Below are 19,198 nucleotides of genomic sequence, written 5' to 3'. Positions count from 1 at the left end.
GCTACAAATTTTATGTATATAACTCTGAGCAATAGGCCACTCAGCCAAATAATAGACCTCAAGCGCAGTTCCTCAATCCCCAAGAGCAAGCAGAATAAGGTCTCCGATCACAAACATGTTTGCTCCAGCAACATCTCTCCAGATATCACAGACATGATGATTAAGTCACCAGGTCAATCCTCCAGTGGCTCTCAAGATGCTTCTGAAGGAACTAGCAGGGGCAAATCTCAGAATAGATATATGTATTTCTCTCCAATATATTGTTCCCTGCTGAGGACCATTCCTCAAAATTGATTGAAGTGCTCCCCAACCATGACAGGGTCAATATGAGAGCTGTTGCCATAAATTTGGGTTCTCAGAATCTTGTATCTATTTGGTGTTCATAGCATAAATATATATTTCTTGTGGGCTTTGTGCTAATATTTTTAGATTGTTGATCAGCCAATGCCTAGTCAATTCCAGAGCTGACAGATTCTCCCAGATTTCTCTATGTGAAACTAGCTACATTACTCCATACTTGTGAAATATACACTGACCATCATCTTGGAGTAATTATACAAGACCATTAAAATTCTCCTAAAGCCTCATATCAAGGGGTCTTTTATGTTGCAAATAATTAGGTATTAGACTTGAAAGTCAACTCTCTCCTTTACACTTTGAGCATCCAGACATAAGGGAGGCTGAAGGTAACAGATCAGATCAATGAATGAGGCACAACATATTCTTAAAACAGATCTCAACAAAGGTAGCATTTCTTTCACTCTCTATAGTATCCTGTATGAATCAAGGCTGCTGGCAACAGCAATACAGGAGAAGCCAAATCAGCAGGAATGTTGGGGATTATTGCCATTTTACTGTTTCAAGAATTGGCCATGAAGATACAGCCCCTTAAGTGCACTGGAGATGAAGCCATTCAAATTCCACAGGAATGGTACCAGGAGGGAGACCTTCTCATTGGTGGATTGGTGTCTCATGTTCACTACATGTTCCCCAAAGTTACTTTTGATAAACATCCTTCTGAGGAATCGGTTGACTTCCCATTGTAAGAAATCCCTCTCTTAGTTTATTTTAATCTAATCTTGCTTTTTTTCCCCATCTTTGTAAAACAGAGAGGTTCCATCATCAACTGTTAATGAATATAAATGTATCGTGGGGCATATCCTTAACAGCAGCTTGTTATATAGAAATGATTTGTTAATTCAACATCCTCTTTTCTAATTAAGCCAAAATCCGATAGACCAGGACAAGCGGATATTCTGTTGAGAACTGAAAGCTCTTCCAACTTGGAGGAAAAACAACCGGCCTTAATTCATTATCACCTAATAGGCACTATAATATTTTAAATAGAGGCATTGACTGTGGAATGAAAAATCATTTGCAAAATGTTGGGGTGGCACTAGTTTTTACTACCGTGTCTCTATTTTTTTCATGTATCGCTTAGACATTTTGGATCCACCTGTCCTATTCCACTCAGCTCAGATTCTTATTAAAAAATAGTGAACCCATTCTGTTTATTTCAACTGGATAACCTGCCTTCTCTTCAGAGTTTTCTTATGGAGTATTTAATGATTCCTACTATCCCTTACTTTGTTGCATATCAAGGAGCAAAATGTTTAGTTTTTACAACACTGAACATGCTTGAGCTGATTGTACAGGAATTGTTTTCATTATAAGATGCATGTTTTAACAGAATCACAGAGTGGGAAGGTACCCTGGAGGTCTTCTAGTCCAACCCCTGCTCAGACAGGAAGTGCTTTTTTTTTCCCCCTTTTGCATTATGGAACTGAATGAAGGATCCAAACTTGCATGGAAACTTTAACATGAATTTAGTTCTCTTTTTTAAGGGCAGGAAAAATGTGATTTCTTCTGTAGATCTCTTCCACGTGAAAACTATACAGATATTTCGAGAACATTATCCTGTCTTCCTTCTCTAAAGTCTTCCGTGGTTCCTCCAGTTTTTCCAAGGGAATGCATTACTTTTTTATTCTATCATGTCCTTTAACGTTTATTTTTTATCTATTTATTTATTTTATTTGTCAAACATGTATAAGAACAGATATAAGTATCAACATGATTATAAATACAGGATATGGGTACGAATAAATGGGGACAGTAGGACAGGGATCAGTAGGCACATTGGTGCACTTATGCATGCCCCTTACAGACCTCTTAGGAATGGGGTGAGTTCAACAGTAGACAGTCTAATTTCTGGGTATAATTTCTAATTTCTGGGTATATCAGTTATCCATCACATCCTTTTTGGGTTATCAGTTTAAGTATCTGTTAAAGGATACAATTCAACGAACCACTTCATATAGGATAAGAACCCTAAAACTGTGAATTTCAGCATAGCTCTCTTGTCAATGTGTCTTCCCCGTAGTATTTCTGTTACTGGATATGTCTTCCTTAGTATGTAATGCATAGCACAGTTCTCTTTTGAAACAAATGACTTTTTTACAGTGTGGTAACCAAGTTCTACCAACACGTCTTGGCTTTAGCATTTGCCGTGAAGGAGATCAACAAGGATCCTGACATCTTGCCCAACATCACTCTTGGATTCCACATCTATGACAGCTACTCCAATGCACTAATGACCTATCGCACCACTCTGGACCTGCTTTTTAAGTCGCATAAAATTGTCCCCAACTATATTTGTGGGACTGAAAAGAAAGTGATGGGAATTATTGGAGGGATGAGTCCTGAAACATCCATACGCATGGCAGAAATTTTGCAGCTTTTCAAGATCCCACAGGTTGGAGCCATAACTAAAGATCTCAAAATTAGGACAATCACACAGATTGTCACTTTTAGAGTTCCCCTTCAACAAGCTACTTGATGCTTTATCAGTATCACTAATGAGATGTAAAGAAATTAGGGTAAAGGGTGGACTTTGATGAATCCGTGTTTCTCTTCAGTATATCATGGCTTTCAGTAAGATGAATCGAGACGTACAGAATTTTAGTTGTCTGAACCGGAACAGGTTTATGCTAGCTATCATTAACTGCCTCACTGATTTCAATTCATACATTTTAAGCATAATGTGGACAACATCTGTTTTATATTAAACATGGGGAGGACAACATATAGACAGTGGTGGGATTCAACTGGTTCGCACCGGTTCAGGAGAACTGTTTGTTAACTCTTTGTGGAGTTCTATGAACCGGCTGAATAATTTATTTATTTTTATTTATTGTCAGATTTATATGCCGCCCTTCTCCCATAGGAATCGGGGCAGCTCACCATAAAACAACCCGACAATTATTTAAATAACATTAAAACCAAATATAAAACCCCCAAAACCCCAAAGTAAAATCCACAACAGATCAGGGAAGCTGCTGAAAGAGCCATGTCTTTAGGTCAGCGCGGAAGGTGCAGAGATCGGGGGCCGTCCGGAGCTCGGTGGGCAGCCCATTCCAGAGGGTCGGTGCGACCACAGAGAACGCCTTCATCCTGGGGACCACCAGCCGACACTGTCTGGCTGAGGAGACCCAGAGGAGGGCCACCCTATGTGAGCACACTGGGCGGTGGGAGGCCGGTAGGAGGTGCTCCTGCAAATACCCCGTGCCCGTGCCATGAAGGGCTTTATAGGTAAGTACCAGCACCTTGAAGCGGATCCGGAGGATCACTGGCAGCCAGTGCAGCTCACGCAAAAATGGTGTCACATCGGAGTAGCGGGACGCACCCGTAACTACTTGCGCGGCCGCATTCTGGACCAGCTGGAGCCTCCAGGTGCACCCCAAGGGCAGCCCCATGTAGAGGGCATTGCAGTAATCCAACTGAGAGATAATGAGAGCATGAGTGACCATATGGAGGGCATCCCTGTCTAGGAAAGTGCGTAACTGGCACACCAGGCGAACCTGTGCAAATTCCCCCCTTGTCATGGCCATATAAAAAGGCTGCCTGCCTGCCTAACGATTCCAATAGCTCACACACACACCTCAGATATTCCTGCTCATTTGTAATTAACCAAAGAAAAGAAAAAGAAGAAATAACCACATAGACATTTGCTCAGCAGAAAAATTCTAGCCCCTTTAAAACTCAGGCTTAAAGTAGAAGAGAGGTGTAGTTTTTTTTCCCCCTTCTCTCTCCTGTCAGTTAATGGACAGCCAAGAACCATTTTACAGGCAAATACTTAGTTGCTATAACAAAACCGCAGGAATACAGTCAGCACAGAAACAATAGAAATTTACAGATTAACAGAATTGGAAGGGACCTTGTAGGTCATCTAGTCCAACCCCCCACCGAAGCAGGAGACCCTACACCATTTCTGACAAATGGCAGTCCAATCTCTTCATGAAAGCCTCCAGCAATGAAGCTTCTGAAAGCAAGCTGTTCCATTGATTGATTGTTCTCACTGTCAGAAAATTGCTCCTTATTTCCAGGTTGAATCTCTCCTTGTTCTTAATAGGATTAGGCCAGGGAAGGAATTTTAAAAATGAATGGATGGATGGATGGATGGACGGATAGACGGATAGATGGATAGATGGATGGGTAGACAGACAGAAAGACAGACAGACATAGATGTCTGTGTGTGTATGTAGAGAGACAGACAGACAGACAGACAGACAGAAAAAGACAAAGAGACAGAAAGAGTCAGAGGGACAGAGAGAGAGACACACAGAAAGACACGGTGAGACAGAGAGAGAGAGAGACAGAGAGAGAGAAGTATTAAAACAGTCTTTCCCTTTTGGGGAAATCTCTAAACTAAATTAAAATATTAAACTTCCATATTTTTAAAGTGAAAGTGGTTTAAATCAATAGAAATAGAATGCATCCATTGATATTTTCACTTACTTTATCATTCCCTCTCTTTCACTTATACCTCCTTTCTTTTGTTTAGATTTCATATGGCTCATTTCAATTGGCAGCGACTGATGAATCACGTTTCCCGCCTTTTTATCGCATGGCCCCCGATGAAGCTCTCCAGTACGAGGGTTTAATCCAGCTCCTCCTGTACTTTGGATGGAAATGGGTAGGATTTGTCATTGTAGATGACAAACATGGAGAACATTTCCTACAAACTCTGGAACCCATGCTCTCTCAAAATAAAATCTGCTCTGAATTCACCGAAAGGGTTGACAGAAATTTACATTCTTCTAAAGGATTAGACTTGATTGATCGTTGTCTGAGGCACATTACTTTGTTCACAGAGAAAACAGCAAATGCAGTTATTATGCATGGAGAAAATACAGTCTTTACGTGGCTGGCCTCTATTTTACAAGGCATCCAATTTTTACTTCCAATGCCTTCGGATTCCTCACAGAAAATTTCCACACGAAAAATATGGATCACAATGGCCCAAAATGATTTTACATTATATTCCTTACAAAGAACTGTCGATATGCAAGCGTTCCATGGGGCAATTTCCTTCTCAATTAGCACAAGAGAACTTCCAGGTTTCCAACAATTTATACAGGTTGTCACCCCATCTGAGGCAAGTCAAGATGGCTTTATTAGAGATTTCTGGAGCCACACTTTTGGCTGTTCGCCACCAAATAATGGTGTTTCTCAAGATGAGGAATGTACTGGAGAGGAAAGACTAGAGGACCTTATTGCACCCTTCTTTGAAACCAGCATACTTGGTCATAGTTACAGTATCTATAATGCAATCTATGCTGTGGCTCAGGCCTTACATGCTGCTCAAACAGTGAAGACTTATCAGAAGATACAAAACGACAGGGATCAAGGGCGATCAAAGACTGTAGAAGCCTGGCAGGTAAGATTTTCCCTTTCTCAATGCTCTTTTGAAATCTTCTCCTTGGTTACAACAGAGTGCTAAGACTTAATGAGTCAACAGATCATTGTAGACTATCTATCTAAATATCACTGATGTTCATCTTTCTTCAAGATTAATACATTACAAATATTGAGCCACTGAAGGTACTGTCTTTTGCCTACAGATTAAACAAATTAACAGAGTTGGAAGAGACCTTGTAGGTCATCTAGTCTAACCCCCCACCCAAGCAGGAGACCCTGCCTACACCATCCCCGACAAATGGCAGTCCAATCTCCCCTTGAAAGCCTCCAGGGATGAAGCTCCCACAAGTTCTGAAGGCAAGCTGTTCCATTGATTGATTGTTCTCACTGTCAGAAAATTTCTCTTTATTTTGAATGTCACCTTGATCCATTTCCATCCATTTTTATTATTATCATTCCCGACACAGTTTTAGACCTTCAATTCTGTTTCTGAACACTCCATCTTCAAAAAGATGATGTCCGCCTACTGTAAAACATCGCTGGGGCCGGATAATTGCAGCGAGGGCAGTTTATTCTGTGATGTGTCCTGGCTAAAGTGTGGGGTTTTTTTTTTTAAGCTATTTAAAAAGAGAGGGAACGGCTGCTATTTAAAAAAAGCAAACAAATATCTGTGCGCCCAACGTGGGGCTCGAACCCACGACCCTGAGATTAAGAGTCTCATGCTCTACCGACTGAGCTAGCCGGGCATTTACGAACTACTGCTGTTTATGTAGCTTTACTCTGCAACGAGATGCATTGGTCAGTGCATTGCAATGAGAAGTCAATGGTGATCTAAAGGAAGTGGCTGCATCTTTTTCTCATACTATTTGCAGCCAAATTGCAAAGCCTGCACAAGATCCCAATAAGTGTGTGTGTGTGTGTGTGTGTGTGTGTGTCCCAGCAATGTCTTCCTATCCCCCGCCTTAAATCCAAAACCTCCAAATCTCCCTTTAGAAGACTCAACCTGGGTCCTGCAATTTCCCCCCAGCAAGATATTTTATTTCATTTTTTTGAAAATGCTGCTAAAATAAAAACTCTCTTCCCCCCCCCCCATTTCCCTAAAAGGAAAATTTCTGCCCTCTCTGAGGCTCGAACTCAGGACCTTCAGATTATGAGACTGACGCGCTGCCTACTGCGCTAAGAAGGCACATGGTATAGAGTTGTGACATCTTTAAACTGGAAGATATGTTCTATTTTGGAAGCAAGAGCAAATTGGGTTAAATTGCTTTTAAAAGTATATTGATTCATCTCTCTCTTTGATCCTCTGTGTTGGTATTCTTTATTTCTCAGCTTTTCCACTCACAAATGACTTTTCATTGATTTATATTTGGAAGTTCCTGTCCTTTTTACTGTTTTATGTGCAGCCCAGAGGTGTTGTTGGAGGCAATTTACAGATTACAGATTAACAGAGTTGGAAGGGACTTTGTAGGTCCGTGATGGTGAACCTATGGCACGCGTGCCACAGGTGGCATGCGGAGCCATATTGGTGGGCACGTAAGCATTGCCCTAGCTCAGCTGCAGCACGCATGCATGCACCAGCCACCTGATATTTGGGCCTTCCGGGCCCACTGGAAGTCAGAAAATGGGCCATTTCCAGCCTCCGGAGGGCCTCTGGGGGGGTGGGGAAAGCTTTTTCACCCTCCCCATGCTCCAAGAAAACCTCTGGAGCCTGGGGAGGGCAAAAAATGGGCCTACTGGGCCCACCATCGCATACAAAAAGCAGTGGGAGCACAGGGGTCACACGCGCATGTGCGCCGGGGTGGGGCGCATTGAATTATGGGTGTGGGCACATGCACCTGCGACCCTCCTGCCCTCCCCCCGCTTTTGGCATGGTAGCTCATCTACTCCAACCCCCCCCTCCCACCCAAGCAGACCCTACACTAATTTTGACAGATGGCAGTCTAGTCTCTTCTTGAAAGCTTCCAGTGATGAAGCTCCCACAAGTTCCAAAGGCAAGCTGTTACTTTGGTTGATTGTTCTCACTGTCAGAAAATTTCTCCTTATTTCCAGATTGAATGTCTCCTTGATTAGTTTCCATCCATTATTCCTTGTATGGCCTTCAGGTGCCTTGGAAAATAGCTTGACCCCTTCCTCTCTGTGGCAGCCCCTCAAATATTGGAACACTTCTATCATATCTCCCCTGGTCCTTCTCTTCACTAGACTAGCCATGCCCAGTTCCTGTAACCTTTCTTCATATGTTTTAGTCTCCAGTCCCCTAATCATCCTGGTTGCTCTTCTCTGCACTCTTCCTAGAGTCTCAACATCTTTTTTATAGTGTGGTGACCAAAACCAGATGCAGTATTCTAGGTGTGGTCTTACTAAGGCTTTATAGAGTGGTATTAGTACCTCACTTGATCTTGATTGTATCCCTCTGTTAATGCAGCTTAGAATAGCATTGGCTTTTTTGGCTGCCGCTGCACACTGTAGGCTCATATTTAGCTGGTTGTGCACTACGACTCCAAGATCCCTCTCACACTTACTGCTATTAAGCCTGGTTTCACCCAGTCTATATGTGTACTTTTGGTTTTTCTTGCCTAAGTATAAGACTTTACTTTTCTCTACATTGAATTTCATTTTGTTAGATAGGGCCCAGTGTTCAAGTCTGTTAAGATTCTTCTGGATCAAGAGCCTATCTTCTAGGGTGTTAGCTATTCCTGCCAGCTTACTATGATCTGCAAATTTGGTAAATTCCCCTTCTATTCCCTCATCTAAGTCGTTTATGAAGATATTGAAGAGTACTGGGCCTAAGATGGAACCTTGTTGGACCTCACTGCTTACTTCCCTCCATGTAGACGTAGACCCATTAAGGACTACTCATTGAGTATGGTTTGTCAGCCAGTTGCTAATCCATCTGGTGATGATGCTATCTATCCCACTTTTTTCTAGTTTACCAAGAAGTAGGTTGTGGCCTACTTTGTTGAATGCCTTGCTGAAGTCTAAGTATATTATGTCCACAGTATTTTGCTGGTCTACTAATTTAGACACTATGTTGAAGAATGAAATAAGATTGATTTGGCATGATCTGTTTTTAACAAACCCATGCTGACTGCTAGTTATTACTTTATTCGTTTCTAGATGCTGGCAGTGTCGGAGCGTGAATCAGCCTCGTTCCTCTCCTGGGGAAACTGTAATTAATTAGAGGTGAATGGATCTTGTTTTCCGTGGTGTATATTCTCAAAGAAAGAAAACCCGAATGTATTCTTCTAAGAAACATTTTTATTATAAAAGTAAAAAAAAACCTAGCTAATTACATCTTACCGGCAGTAATATCTCAGAGACGGAAAAAGTAAAACAGGAAGTTAGAAAGAAAGAAAGAATGTAGACATGCGCAGTGGCTCAGAAATCACAAGAAAAGGATTATCTTAGAGATACGGTTCTCTGGCAAGCTACCGTAATGTTCAGAATGGAAGCTCAGCTGGCAAATACAAATAACGCAGTGACAGTCAGAACTGTTTTTGTATTATCTTTTCCAGTATCTTCCCGGGTATTAATGTTAGGCTGATTGGTCTGTAGTTTCCTGGGTCTGGTTTTTTGTTTGTTTGTTTTTTCCTTTTTTGAAGATGGGAACCACATCAGCTCTTTTCCAGTCCTCTGGTAGTTCCCTGGTGTTCCACAATTTTTGAAAAATGTGGTAAAGTTGTTCCAACATGACATCTGCCAGCTCCTTTAGGCCTCTGAATATAATCCATCAGTTTACAGTGATTTGTGTTTGTCAAGATCAGACAGGTGTTTCCTTACTATTTTTTTTTATTATTTTAACTTTTATTTCTAGTCTGTCCTTTACAGTTATGTTTTTGGTAGGTTGAGCTACAGTTTCTTTTTGCATGAAGATGCAAAGAATGAGTTGAGCAGCTCTGCTTTCTCTCTCTTACCTGTTACTTCCTTGCCAGCTTCTCTCTTTAGTGGACCGACTGTTTCCTTGATTTGTTTCTTGTTATTTATATGTTGGAAGAAACTTTTTTTTTTATTATCTTTGACTTTTGTTACAAGTCTTTCTTCATTCTGAGTCTTTGTTTTCCTGACTTCGCCTTTGCAGATTCTGGCTATCTGCTGATATTCTGCCTTAGTTGTGTGACCCCCTTTCCATTTTTGGTACTTGTCCTTTTTGTTTTTCAATTTGTCAGAGAGATCTTTGTGCAGCCATGCTGGTTTCTTCTTGGATTTCTTGTTTTTCTTTCTCAGTGATATTGTGCTGATTTGGGCTTTTATGATCATATTTTTTCAGAATTTCCCAAGATTCTTGAGTCGTTTTCCCCTTTAGGATTTTCATCCAAAGATTTTCATTCTACACATCTCAGCTTTTTCCTCCTCCCACATCAACAAACCTCATCTTTAACATACTTCTGCCTTTGTACTTCTCTGTAGATTTTTATTTATTTATTTATTTATTTTAAATTTATATACCGCCTTTCTCCCTGAGGACTCAGGGCGGTGTACAGCCAGAATTAAAAAACATGGAATACAAATATTAAAAACAATTAAAATATATATAAATTTGGCCCAAAATTAAAAATACAAACCAATTAAAACATTTAAAATTTCTTCTTAAGCCAGCCCGGCTTGCTGGAAAAAGTGGGTTTTAAGGGCACGGCGGAAGGCACTGAGGTCTTGGATTCTCCTTATCTCTGGGGGCAACTGATTCCAGAGGGTAGGTGCCCCCACACCTTTCTTCCCATAGCTTCATCTTGCTCTTTTTCAACTACTTCTCTGAAAAAAATCAACATATACTAAAAGAGATGGACCTTAAGGTAAACTATGGTCCAAATTACAACTGGATTGTTTCAGTCCTCTATACTTCATTATTCCCGGGGAAGAAAGGCTCCAAACTTAAAAAGCGGTGTTGTTTGAAGCCATTTTGGTGGCTAATCTGTTTCCCTTTAAAGTGCAGAGAAGAGCAACCAAGATGATTAGGGGACTGGAGACTAAAACTTATGACGAACAGTTGCTGGAACTGGGTATGTCTAGTTTAATGAAAAGAAGGACTAGGGGAGACATAATAGCAATGTTCCAATATTTGAGGGGCTGCCACAGAGAGGAGGGGCTTCAAACTATTCTCCAAAGCACCTGAAGGCCAGATAAGGAATAATGGATGGAAACTGATCAAGGAGAGATTCAACCTAGAAATAAGAAATTTTCTGACAGTGGGAACAATCAACCAATGAAAGTTGCCTTCGGACATTGTAGGAGCTTCATCACTGGAGGCTTTCAAGAAGAGATTGGACTGCCATTTGTCAGAAATGATGTAGGGTCTCCTGCTTGGATGATGGGGGTTTGGACTAGATGACCTACAAGGTCCCTTCCAACTCTGTGAATTAAATCTCATCTAAAACCTTTAACCCTTATTCTTTTTCTTCTGCAAGCTCCATTCATTACTACAGAGAATTTCCTTCAACAACAATGCTGGAGATGAAATTAAATTCAATGAAGGAGGAGCCCTAGAAGATTTTTATTGGGTATAGTTAAGGGTTTTACACTGGACGAAACTAAGTTGATATTGTACATGATAACAGCAGCGAGATTATTGATAGGTAAATATTGGAAAAATGCAGCTTTACCCACTATTGAAGAATGGACTCTCAAGATGGCCAGTTTTGCGGAGATGGCGAAGATTTCAGCATACCTAAAAGATCGCTCACAAGAGACTTATGAATGGGAATGGAAAAAATGGATAGACTATGTGCAAAAAAAATACCAAGTTAGGAAGTATCAAATTGTTTTTCATTGAAAGTTATATAGAAATAGAAATGTATGTATGAATTATGAAGAGGGAAAAAATTATAGGGGGTTTGAGGGGCCCAAGTTTTTATAAAAAAAAGGGGGGGATTTTGATGGGATTATATTCTGTGGAAGTCAGGGGGGAGGGTTAGGGGGGGTTGGGGGGGTTAGGGTGGGGGTGGTGGGGTGGGGTGGGGGGGAAAAAGTGGGGTGAAAATGTAATTGTAAAACTTTTGCAATAAAAAAAAAAACAATGCTGGAGATGAAATTAAATTCAATGAAGATGGAGCACTGGAAGCTGGATTTGACATTGTAAATTTGGTTATTTTTCCAAACAATTCCTATATCAACATCCCAGTTGGTGAAATAGATCCACAAGGAAAAAACTTCCATATTCATCAAGACAAAATCCAGTGGCATCATGGATTCACTCAGGTACCATAACAATAATATGGGCTCTGAGAGGGAGATGGGTGCTTTCAAATTAGCTAGATAGATGATAGATAGATAGATAGATAGATAGATAGATAGATAGATAGATAGATAGATGGATGGATGGATGGATGGATGGATGGATGGATGGATGGATGGATGGATGGATGGATCAATGGATGGATCAATGGATGGATCAATGGATAGATCAATGGATGAACAGATGGACAGACAGTCAGTCACTCTGGGCAGTTTATAAATTGTTAAAAGTGTTTAAAACAAGAAACAATACAAAGGCACCAAAACAAGTCAAAAGAACAGAGATGGTTGAGAAAATGCTGTGTATGGAAACAAACAAAAGAAAGAATGGTTGAATTAGGTGGAGAAATATAGGAAGAAATGGGAAGAAATAAAAATTGTAGAAAGAAAATTGTGTACACGTTTATGTCAAATGTAAATAAAACAATTTATTTTATTTATTTATTTTATTTTATTTTGAATTTGTATACCGCCCTTCTCCCTGAGGACTCAGGGCGGTGAACAGCCAAGTAAAAACATCAAGTACAAATATTAAAATACAGTTAAAATATACATATATAAATTTGGCCCCATTAATTAAAAACAATAAACAAAACACTTAAAAACACTTAAAAAATTAGGCCAGCCCGGCTTGCTGAAAAAGGAAGGTTTTAAGGGCACGGCGGAAGGCACCGAGGTCTTGGATTCTCCTTATCTCTGGAGGCAATTGATTCCAGAGGGTAGGTGCCCCCACAGAGAAGGCCCTCCCCCTGGGGGTCACCAGCCTGCACTGTTTGGCTGATGGCACCCCGAGGAGGCCCTCTCTGTGGGAGCGCACGGGTCGATGGGAGATTGTCGGTGGCAGCAGGCGATCTCGAAGATAGCTAGGCCCTATGCCATGGAGCGCTTTAAAGGTGATAACCAACACCTTGAAGCGCACCCGGAAGACCACCGGGAGCCAGTGCAGCTCGCGCAGGAGCGGTGTTACATGGGAGCGCCAGGCTGCTCCCGTCACTACCCGCGCTGCTGCATTCTGGACCAGTTGGAGCCTCCGGGTGCTCCTCAAGGGGAGCCCCATGTAGAGAGCATTGCAGTAGTCAAGGCGAGAGGTGACGAGGGCATGAGTGACTGTGCACAGGGAATCCCGATCAAGAAAGGGCCGCAACTGGCGGATCAGGCGAACCTGACAAAAGGTCCCCCTGGTTACAGCCGTCAGATGTTCCTCCAAGGACAGCTGCCTATCCAGGAGGACTCCCAGATTGCGAACCCTCTCTGTGGGGGCCAACGACTCGCCCCCAATAGTCAGTGATGGAGTCAACTGACTATATCGGGATGCCGGGAGCCACAGCCACTCAGTCTTGGAAGGGTTGAGCCTGAGCCTGTTCCTCCCCATCCAGATCCGCACAGCCTCCAGGCACTGGGACATCACTTCAAGGGCATCGTTGGGGTGGCCTGGGGTGGAGATGTACAGCTGGGTGTCATCAGCGTACTGGTGGTATCTCACCCCAAAGCCACGGATGATCTCGCCCAGCGGCTTCACATAAATGTTGAACAGGAGGGGCGAGAGGACCGACCCCTGAGGCACTCCACATATAAGAGGCCTTGAGGTCGACCTCTGCCCACCTGCCAACACGAACTGCGACCGGTCGGAGAGAAAGGAGGAGAACCACCGTAATACGGTGCCCCCCATCCCCAACTCTTCCAGCCGGTGCAGCATGATACCATGGTCGATGGTATCAAAAGCCGCTGAGAGGTCTAACAGGACCAGAACAGAGGAACAACCCCTGTCCCGAGCCCTCCAGAGATCATCAACCAATGCGACCAATGCCGTTTCCGTGCTGTGTCCAGGCCTGAAGCCCGACTGGAACGGATCTAGATAGGATGTTTCCTCCAAGAATTGTGGAAACTGTCGCGCGACCACACTCTCAACAACCTTCGCCAGGAAGCGAAGGTTGGAGACAGGACGATAGTTGGCCAATATTGCCGGATCCAGGGACGGCTTCTTGAGGAGAGGCCTCACCACCGCTTCTTTCAAGGCGGCGGGGAAGTGACCCTCACTCAACGAAGCGTTGATAACACCCTGGAGCCAGCCTCGTGTAACCTCCCGGGAGGCCAGTACCAACCAGGAGGGACACGGGTCCAGTAAACATGTGGCCGCACTAAGTCTCCCCAAAATCCTGTCCACATCATCCGGAGTCACAGCATCAAACTCCTCCCAGGTAACATTCTCAAGACTATTCCTCGTCACCCTGCCCTGATCTACCCAGTCAGAGTCCAAATCCCCCCGGATCTGAGCGATTTTGTCATACAGGTATTGTCCGAAATCCTCCGCCCTGCCTTCCAAGGGATCCTCCCGCGCTCCCGGATGGAGCAGGGAGCGGGTTACCCTGAACAGGGCGGCCGGACGATTCCCTGATGATGCAATAGAGGCGGAAAAGTAGTTAAACTTTGCTGTCTTTATCGCCACTAGGTAGGTCTTAATATGCGACCTTACCAGTGTTCGGTCAGATTCAGCGAGACTGGCCCTCCAACCACTCTCTAGGCGTCTTTTCCGGCGTTTCATCTCCCTCAGCTCCTCGGTGAACCAAGGAGCCGCGAGGGATCGACACCGGGTCAGAGGCCGCAAAGGCACGACTCGATCCAAGGCCCCACCAGCCGCCCGATCCCAGGCAGCTACCAGGTCCTCGGCCGAGTCGTGTGCCAGATCTTCAGGAATTGGCCCAAGCTCCGTCTGGAACCTATCAGGATCCATCAGGCGCCTGGGGCGGATCCATCTAATTGGGTCCGCCTCCCTGCGGCGGGGTGTAGCGGTTCGAAGGTCCAGACGAAGGAGTGAGTGATCTGACCATGACAAGGGTTTCATGTCTATATCCCCTATAATAAGACCACTCAACCACTGGCCAGAGACAAAAATCAGGTCCAGTGTGTGTCCCCCCCTGTGAGTGGGGCCATGAACTAACTGGGTCAGGTCCATGGCCGTCATGGAAGCCATGAACTCCCGAGCCATCTCTGACGTTTCACCAACGGACGGCAGATTGAAATCACCCATGACCATAAGCCTGGGTGTATCAACTGCCACCGTGGCTATCACGTCGAGTAGCTCGGGCAGGGCCGTTGCCACGTGGCAGGGAGCCAGGTACGTAAGCAACAAGCCCATCTGAACCCCATGACCCCATCTCACAAAGAGGGACTCACACCCGGCAATCTGTGGCACAGTGGTCTCCCTCGGACCCAGACCTTCGTTAATAATAACCGCCACCCCCCCCGCCCCTCCCCTGGGCCCTCGGCTGATGGAATGCTCTGAAGCCTGGTGGACACATCTCAACCAGAGGGACCCCTCCCTCCGGGCCCAACCAGGTCTCCGTAATAATATACATGTATCTTGTAATAATATACATGTATTATTGTAATATACATGTATACCATTATAATGTATAATATACATTATAATGGTATATACATGGTATATTAGAAATATATGTATAAAAGATATCCTAAGATAAGAGAGAGAATATGTATAATTATAAGTATGGATTACTGATGCGAAACTGTTGAAAAGAAGAAAGTGTTAATATCTCTTTTTGTTTTTTTTAAACAACTGTTTAATAAAAATTATTTTTTTAAAAAAAATACTGACTTTTTTCTTTATTTGGGGACAGATCCCACCTCCCTCCTTATGTAATGAACCATGTCCTCTTGGAAAAAGAAAGCACAAGATCGAAGGGCGGAAATTTTGCTGCTATGCTTGTGCTCTGTGTCCAGAAAAGATGATATCCAGAAAAATGGGTAAGATTCATGGCATCCCAATGGAACCAACCTGTATCCCATTAACAAGAATCTTTTCAACATTCTTGCTCTCTGTATTGTTGCATCACAAAGGAGGAAGAGACATCAGTGATGTCCTCTACCCCAGTGGTCTCCAATCTTTCCAGTTTGGTGGACCAGCAGGGGGGATAGAGAGGATGGTTCTATGTCAATGTCTTGGGCACATGCAACTCCATTTTTGCAAGCAGCAGGCACCACTTATGTCTCTTCCTTTTCCTTTTCCTCCTTTGCTCACCCACATCTTGTGTGGCACAGTTCTAAATGGGTAGTGGGCCACAGCCAGGGTGTTAGAGGCCCCTGCTCTACCCCATCTCTCTCTATCCTTGAAGTTGAACCTCATTCATATGATGGGCATATCACATAAAGGAAAGAGGAATCAAGTAGCCCAGTTCCTGTTCTCCTATCCTCTAGTGTGGGGGTTGGCAACCTGTGGCTCCGGAGCTGCATGTGGCTCTTTCAGCCCTCTGCTGTGGCTCTCTGTTGTGGGAGTGGCATGACCAGAGCCTTAGTGCAGGAGCGAAGCACCCCTCTACTTGCCTTTGTGCGACAACAGCATTCCTCCTTCGTTGCGGTACATTTGCTGTTGCCGCCAGCACAAAAGCTGGGATAGAATGAAGGGGGCAGATCTTGTGGGATGGGGGCCATCCCCCAAGCCTGGCCTTCCTCCTCCCTTGTCAGCAAGGCCAAGAGAAAGAAGGAGGTGGCATGGGGAAGCGCTCCACTCCCCCACCAAGCACAACAGCCCAGTGGGGGGAGGAGATGGCCTGGCAGAAGCACCCCCATTGGCGAGTTGGATGGTGGAGAGGTGTGGCCTGGCTCTCACAGCTGTTGAAATGCGCTGCTTTCTGTTTCCTTCCCCGGGCCGCGATGGCTGTGGCCATGGGGGGGAGCAGAGGCCTCAGGGCTACTCCCCCTTCCCTCAGCAAGCTGGGCCTGGAGGAGTGCGGAGAGTTGCAGGTGAGCGCTGGAGGATCAGAAGATGTGCTCTGACATTGCCTCAACATGTGTTTCCAGCGCGTGCTTCTCTGTCCCAAAGTAGGATTGAATGGGGGGAAGGGTAGAAAGGAAGGAGAAGCCCGGATGGCTTTCCTTTGGCATGGGGTAGGGAGAAGACCCAACACCTCCTCCACAGCCTGCCTGCTGCTCTTGCAGCACCTTGCGCAGCATAGCGTGCTTTTTTTTTTGCACTCCTTGGGTCTGTTTGCTACCCATTTTTCTTTCTTCCTTTTGGAAATCCGGGCTGGCTGAGAAATGAGCAAACCTGCGGTGGAGGGTTCCCTCCTCCTCCCCCTCCTCCCCCTCTCATGCACACCATCCCTGCCCCGCCACAGCCAGCCGGGGGTCGTGAGAGGAGGGAGAGGAGTAGGAGGGAAGCCTCCACTGCGAGTTTGCTCATTCCTCAGCCAGCCTGGATTTCCAAAAGGAAGGAAGAAAAACAGGTAGCAAAAAGCCTTGAGCACGGAGGGCTTTCCGAGAGAGTTAGAGGAGACACAGAGACAGGGAGCAAGAGAGAGTGAGGGATACAGAGAGAGAGAGAGAGAGGGAGAGACATAAAGAGAGACACAGAGAGGGGGAGACAGAGAGAAAAATAGAAAGATATGAGAGAAAGAGAGAGAGAGAGAAAGAGAGAGAGAGGGATGAGAGAGAGAGGGATGAGAGGAAGATAGAGAGAGAAAGAGGGTGATAGAGAGGGAGATAGAGAGAAAAAAGACAGATGAGAGAAAGAGGAAGATGAGAGGGAGGGGGAGAGAGGGGTGGAGATACCTATTTCGCATAGAAAACAGAACACAGGGAGCCACAGAATCTGGGTAGGCATGGCTGGGGGGGGGTCATGTGACTGGGTGGGAGTAAGTGACATTGAGCTGGGCTGGCCACACCCACCCAGGTTTTCTGGCTCCCATTGTTTTGTTTTCTGTGAGAAACAGGCCAAGTGGCTCTTTGAGAGTTTAAGTTGCACATCCCTGCTCTAGCACTACTGCACGTTTTTTAGGATCTAATGTATCAAGCACCTCTTTTCTCTTTCCCACTGGTTGGCACAGGTTTAGAAAGTGGGACATGCTATTCTCTTGCTCAGAAATGCTATAAAACCTAGTGCACAGCAAGAACATTGATATGTAGAAAAATCTAAATAGTGTTTCCCTAAAGTACTCATTTTTACAATCTAGCAATAGCACTAGCACTTAGACTTATATACCACTTTAAAGTGCTTTACAGCCCTCTCTAAGCAGTTTACAGAGTCAGCCTATTGTCCCAAACAATCTGGATCCTCATTTTACCCACCTCAGAAGGATGGAAGGCTGACTCAACCTTGAGCCTGGTGGGATTTGAACTGCCAAATTGCATGCCGCCAGCAATCAGCAGAAGTAGTTCCGCAGTTCTGCACTCTAACCACTGTGCCACCATGGCTCATCTAGGTTTATCTAAGTTACAAAAGGATATAGAAAAAACATACATTGCAGGAAAATCCAGAAAAGAAATTCTGAAACTTCTGAAAAGATTAAGTCTGTTCAGAAACTTTTTTCTTCTTTTCAGACATGGAGAATTGTGACAGTTGTCCAAAGGATCAATTTCCAAATCAAGCTCACAATGAGTGCATTCCAAAGACACTGCATTTCCTCTCCTTTGAAGAGCCACTGGGCATTACTCTGGTGTCTCTGTCTCTTCTTTTTTCCCTACTTACAGCTTTGGTGTTTATAATTTTTATTAAGCAACGGGACACTCCCATTGTCAAAGCCAACAATCGCAACCTCACCTATGTTCTACTTATCTCCCTCTTTCTCTGTTTCCTCTGCTCATTTCTGTTCATTGGAAAACCCAATAGGGCAACCTGCCTCCTCCGACAAACCAATTTCGGCATCATCTTCTCTATTGCAATCTCTTCTATATTGGCCAAAACCATCACAGTCATCATAGCATTCCTAGCATCAAAGCCAGGGAGCCTATTTCACAAATGGGTGGGGCAAAAGTTGGCCTATTTTATTATCTGGTTCTGTTCCTTCATTCAAGTAACTATTTGTGCCATCTGGCTGAGTACATCTCCCCCATTTCCACATTTAGACATGGAGACACTCTATGGAGAAATGATAGTTGAATGTCATGAAGGTTCATTCATCATGTTTTACTGTGTCTTGGGCTACATGGGCCTCTTGGCCCTTCTCAGCTTCATTGTGGCCTTCCTAGCCAGGAAGTTGCCAGACAGTTTTAATTAATTTTTCAGCAAGCACTTTTCCATATGATTTAATTAAGCTTTGGGTTTTCATTAGTAGTAACATAACAACTGGGTTAATATCAAGATAGACATCAGAAGTAACACAAAGAACAAACTTCAAGATTCTTTGAAAATTGTTGACTGATTTCCTGACCCATTTAAAACCGCTGATAAATTGACTTTTGCCAATGAAGATGATAATACAGTCATTCTGAAACTTTACATCATTCCCAATTAAATTGGGAGATGCATGATACCACCTGA

The 19,198-nt window shown here is 44.0% G+C and overlaps 1 protein-coding gene and 2 non-coding genes across 3 annotated transcripts; 1 reads left to right on the top strand and 2 right to left on the bottom strand.

Annotated features, from left to right (window-relative positions):
- Positions 1-830: 830 nt before the first annotated feature.
- On the top strand, positions 831-18,935 carry LOC139324610 (vomeronasal type-2 receptor 26-like). The gene is made up of 7 exons (XM_070954331.1): positions 831-1,042; positions 2,461-2,752; positions 4,841-5,716; positions 11,097-11,179; positions 11,751-11,886; positions 15,561-15,687; positions 18,259-18,935. Exons 1-7 carry the CDS (start codon positions 831-833, stop codon positions 18,933-18,935), a joined length of 2,403 nt encoding a protein of 800 aa, XP_070810432.1.
- TRNAK-CUU (transfer RNA lysine (anticodon CUU)) lies at positions 6,371-6,443 on the bottom strand. Its single transcript has one exon. It is a non-coding gene; the product is annotated as a tRNA-Lys (tRNA).
- On the bottom strand, positions 6,811-6,883 carry TRNAM-CAU (transfer RNA methionine (anticodon CAU)). Its single transcript has one exon. It is a non-coding gene; the product is annotated as a tRNA-Met (tRNA).
- Positions 18,936-19,198: the final 263 nt, after the last annotated feature.

The sequence above is a fragment of the Pituophis catenifer genome, unplaced genomic scaffold (assembly GCF_029215685.1).
Source record: "Pituophis catenifer annectens isolate HBS135680 unplaced genomic scaffold, rPitCat1.0.hap2 SCAF_15, whole genome shotgun sequence".
Classification (NCBI taxonomy): Eukaryota; Metazoa; Chordata; class Lepidosauria; order Squamata; family Colubridae; genus Pituophis; species Pituophis catenifer.
This window is presented reverse-complemented; position numbering and strand designations above follow the sequence as displayed.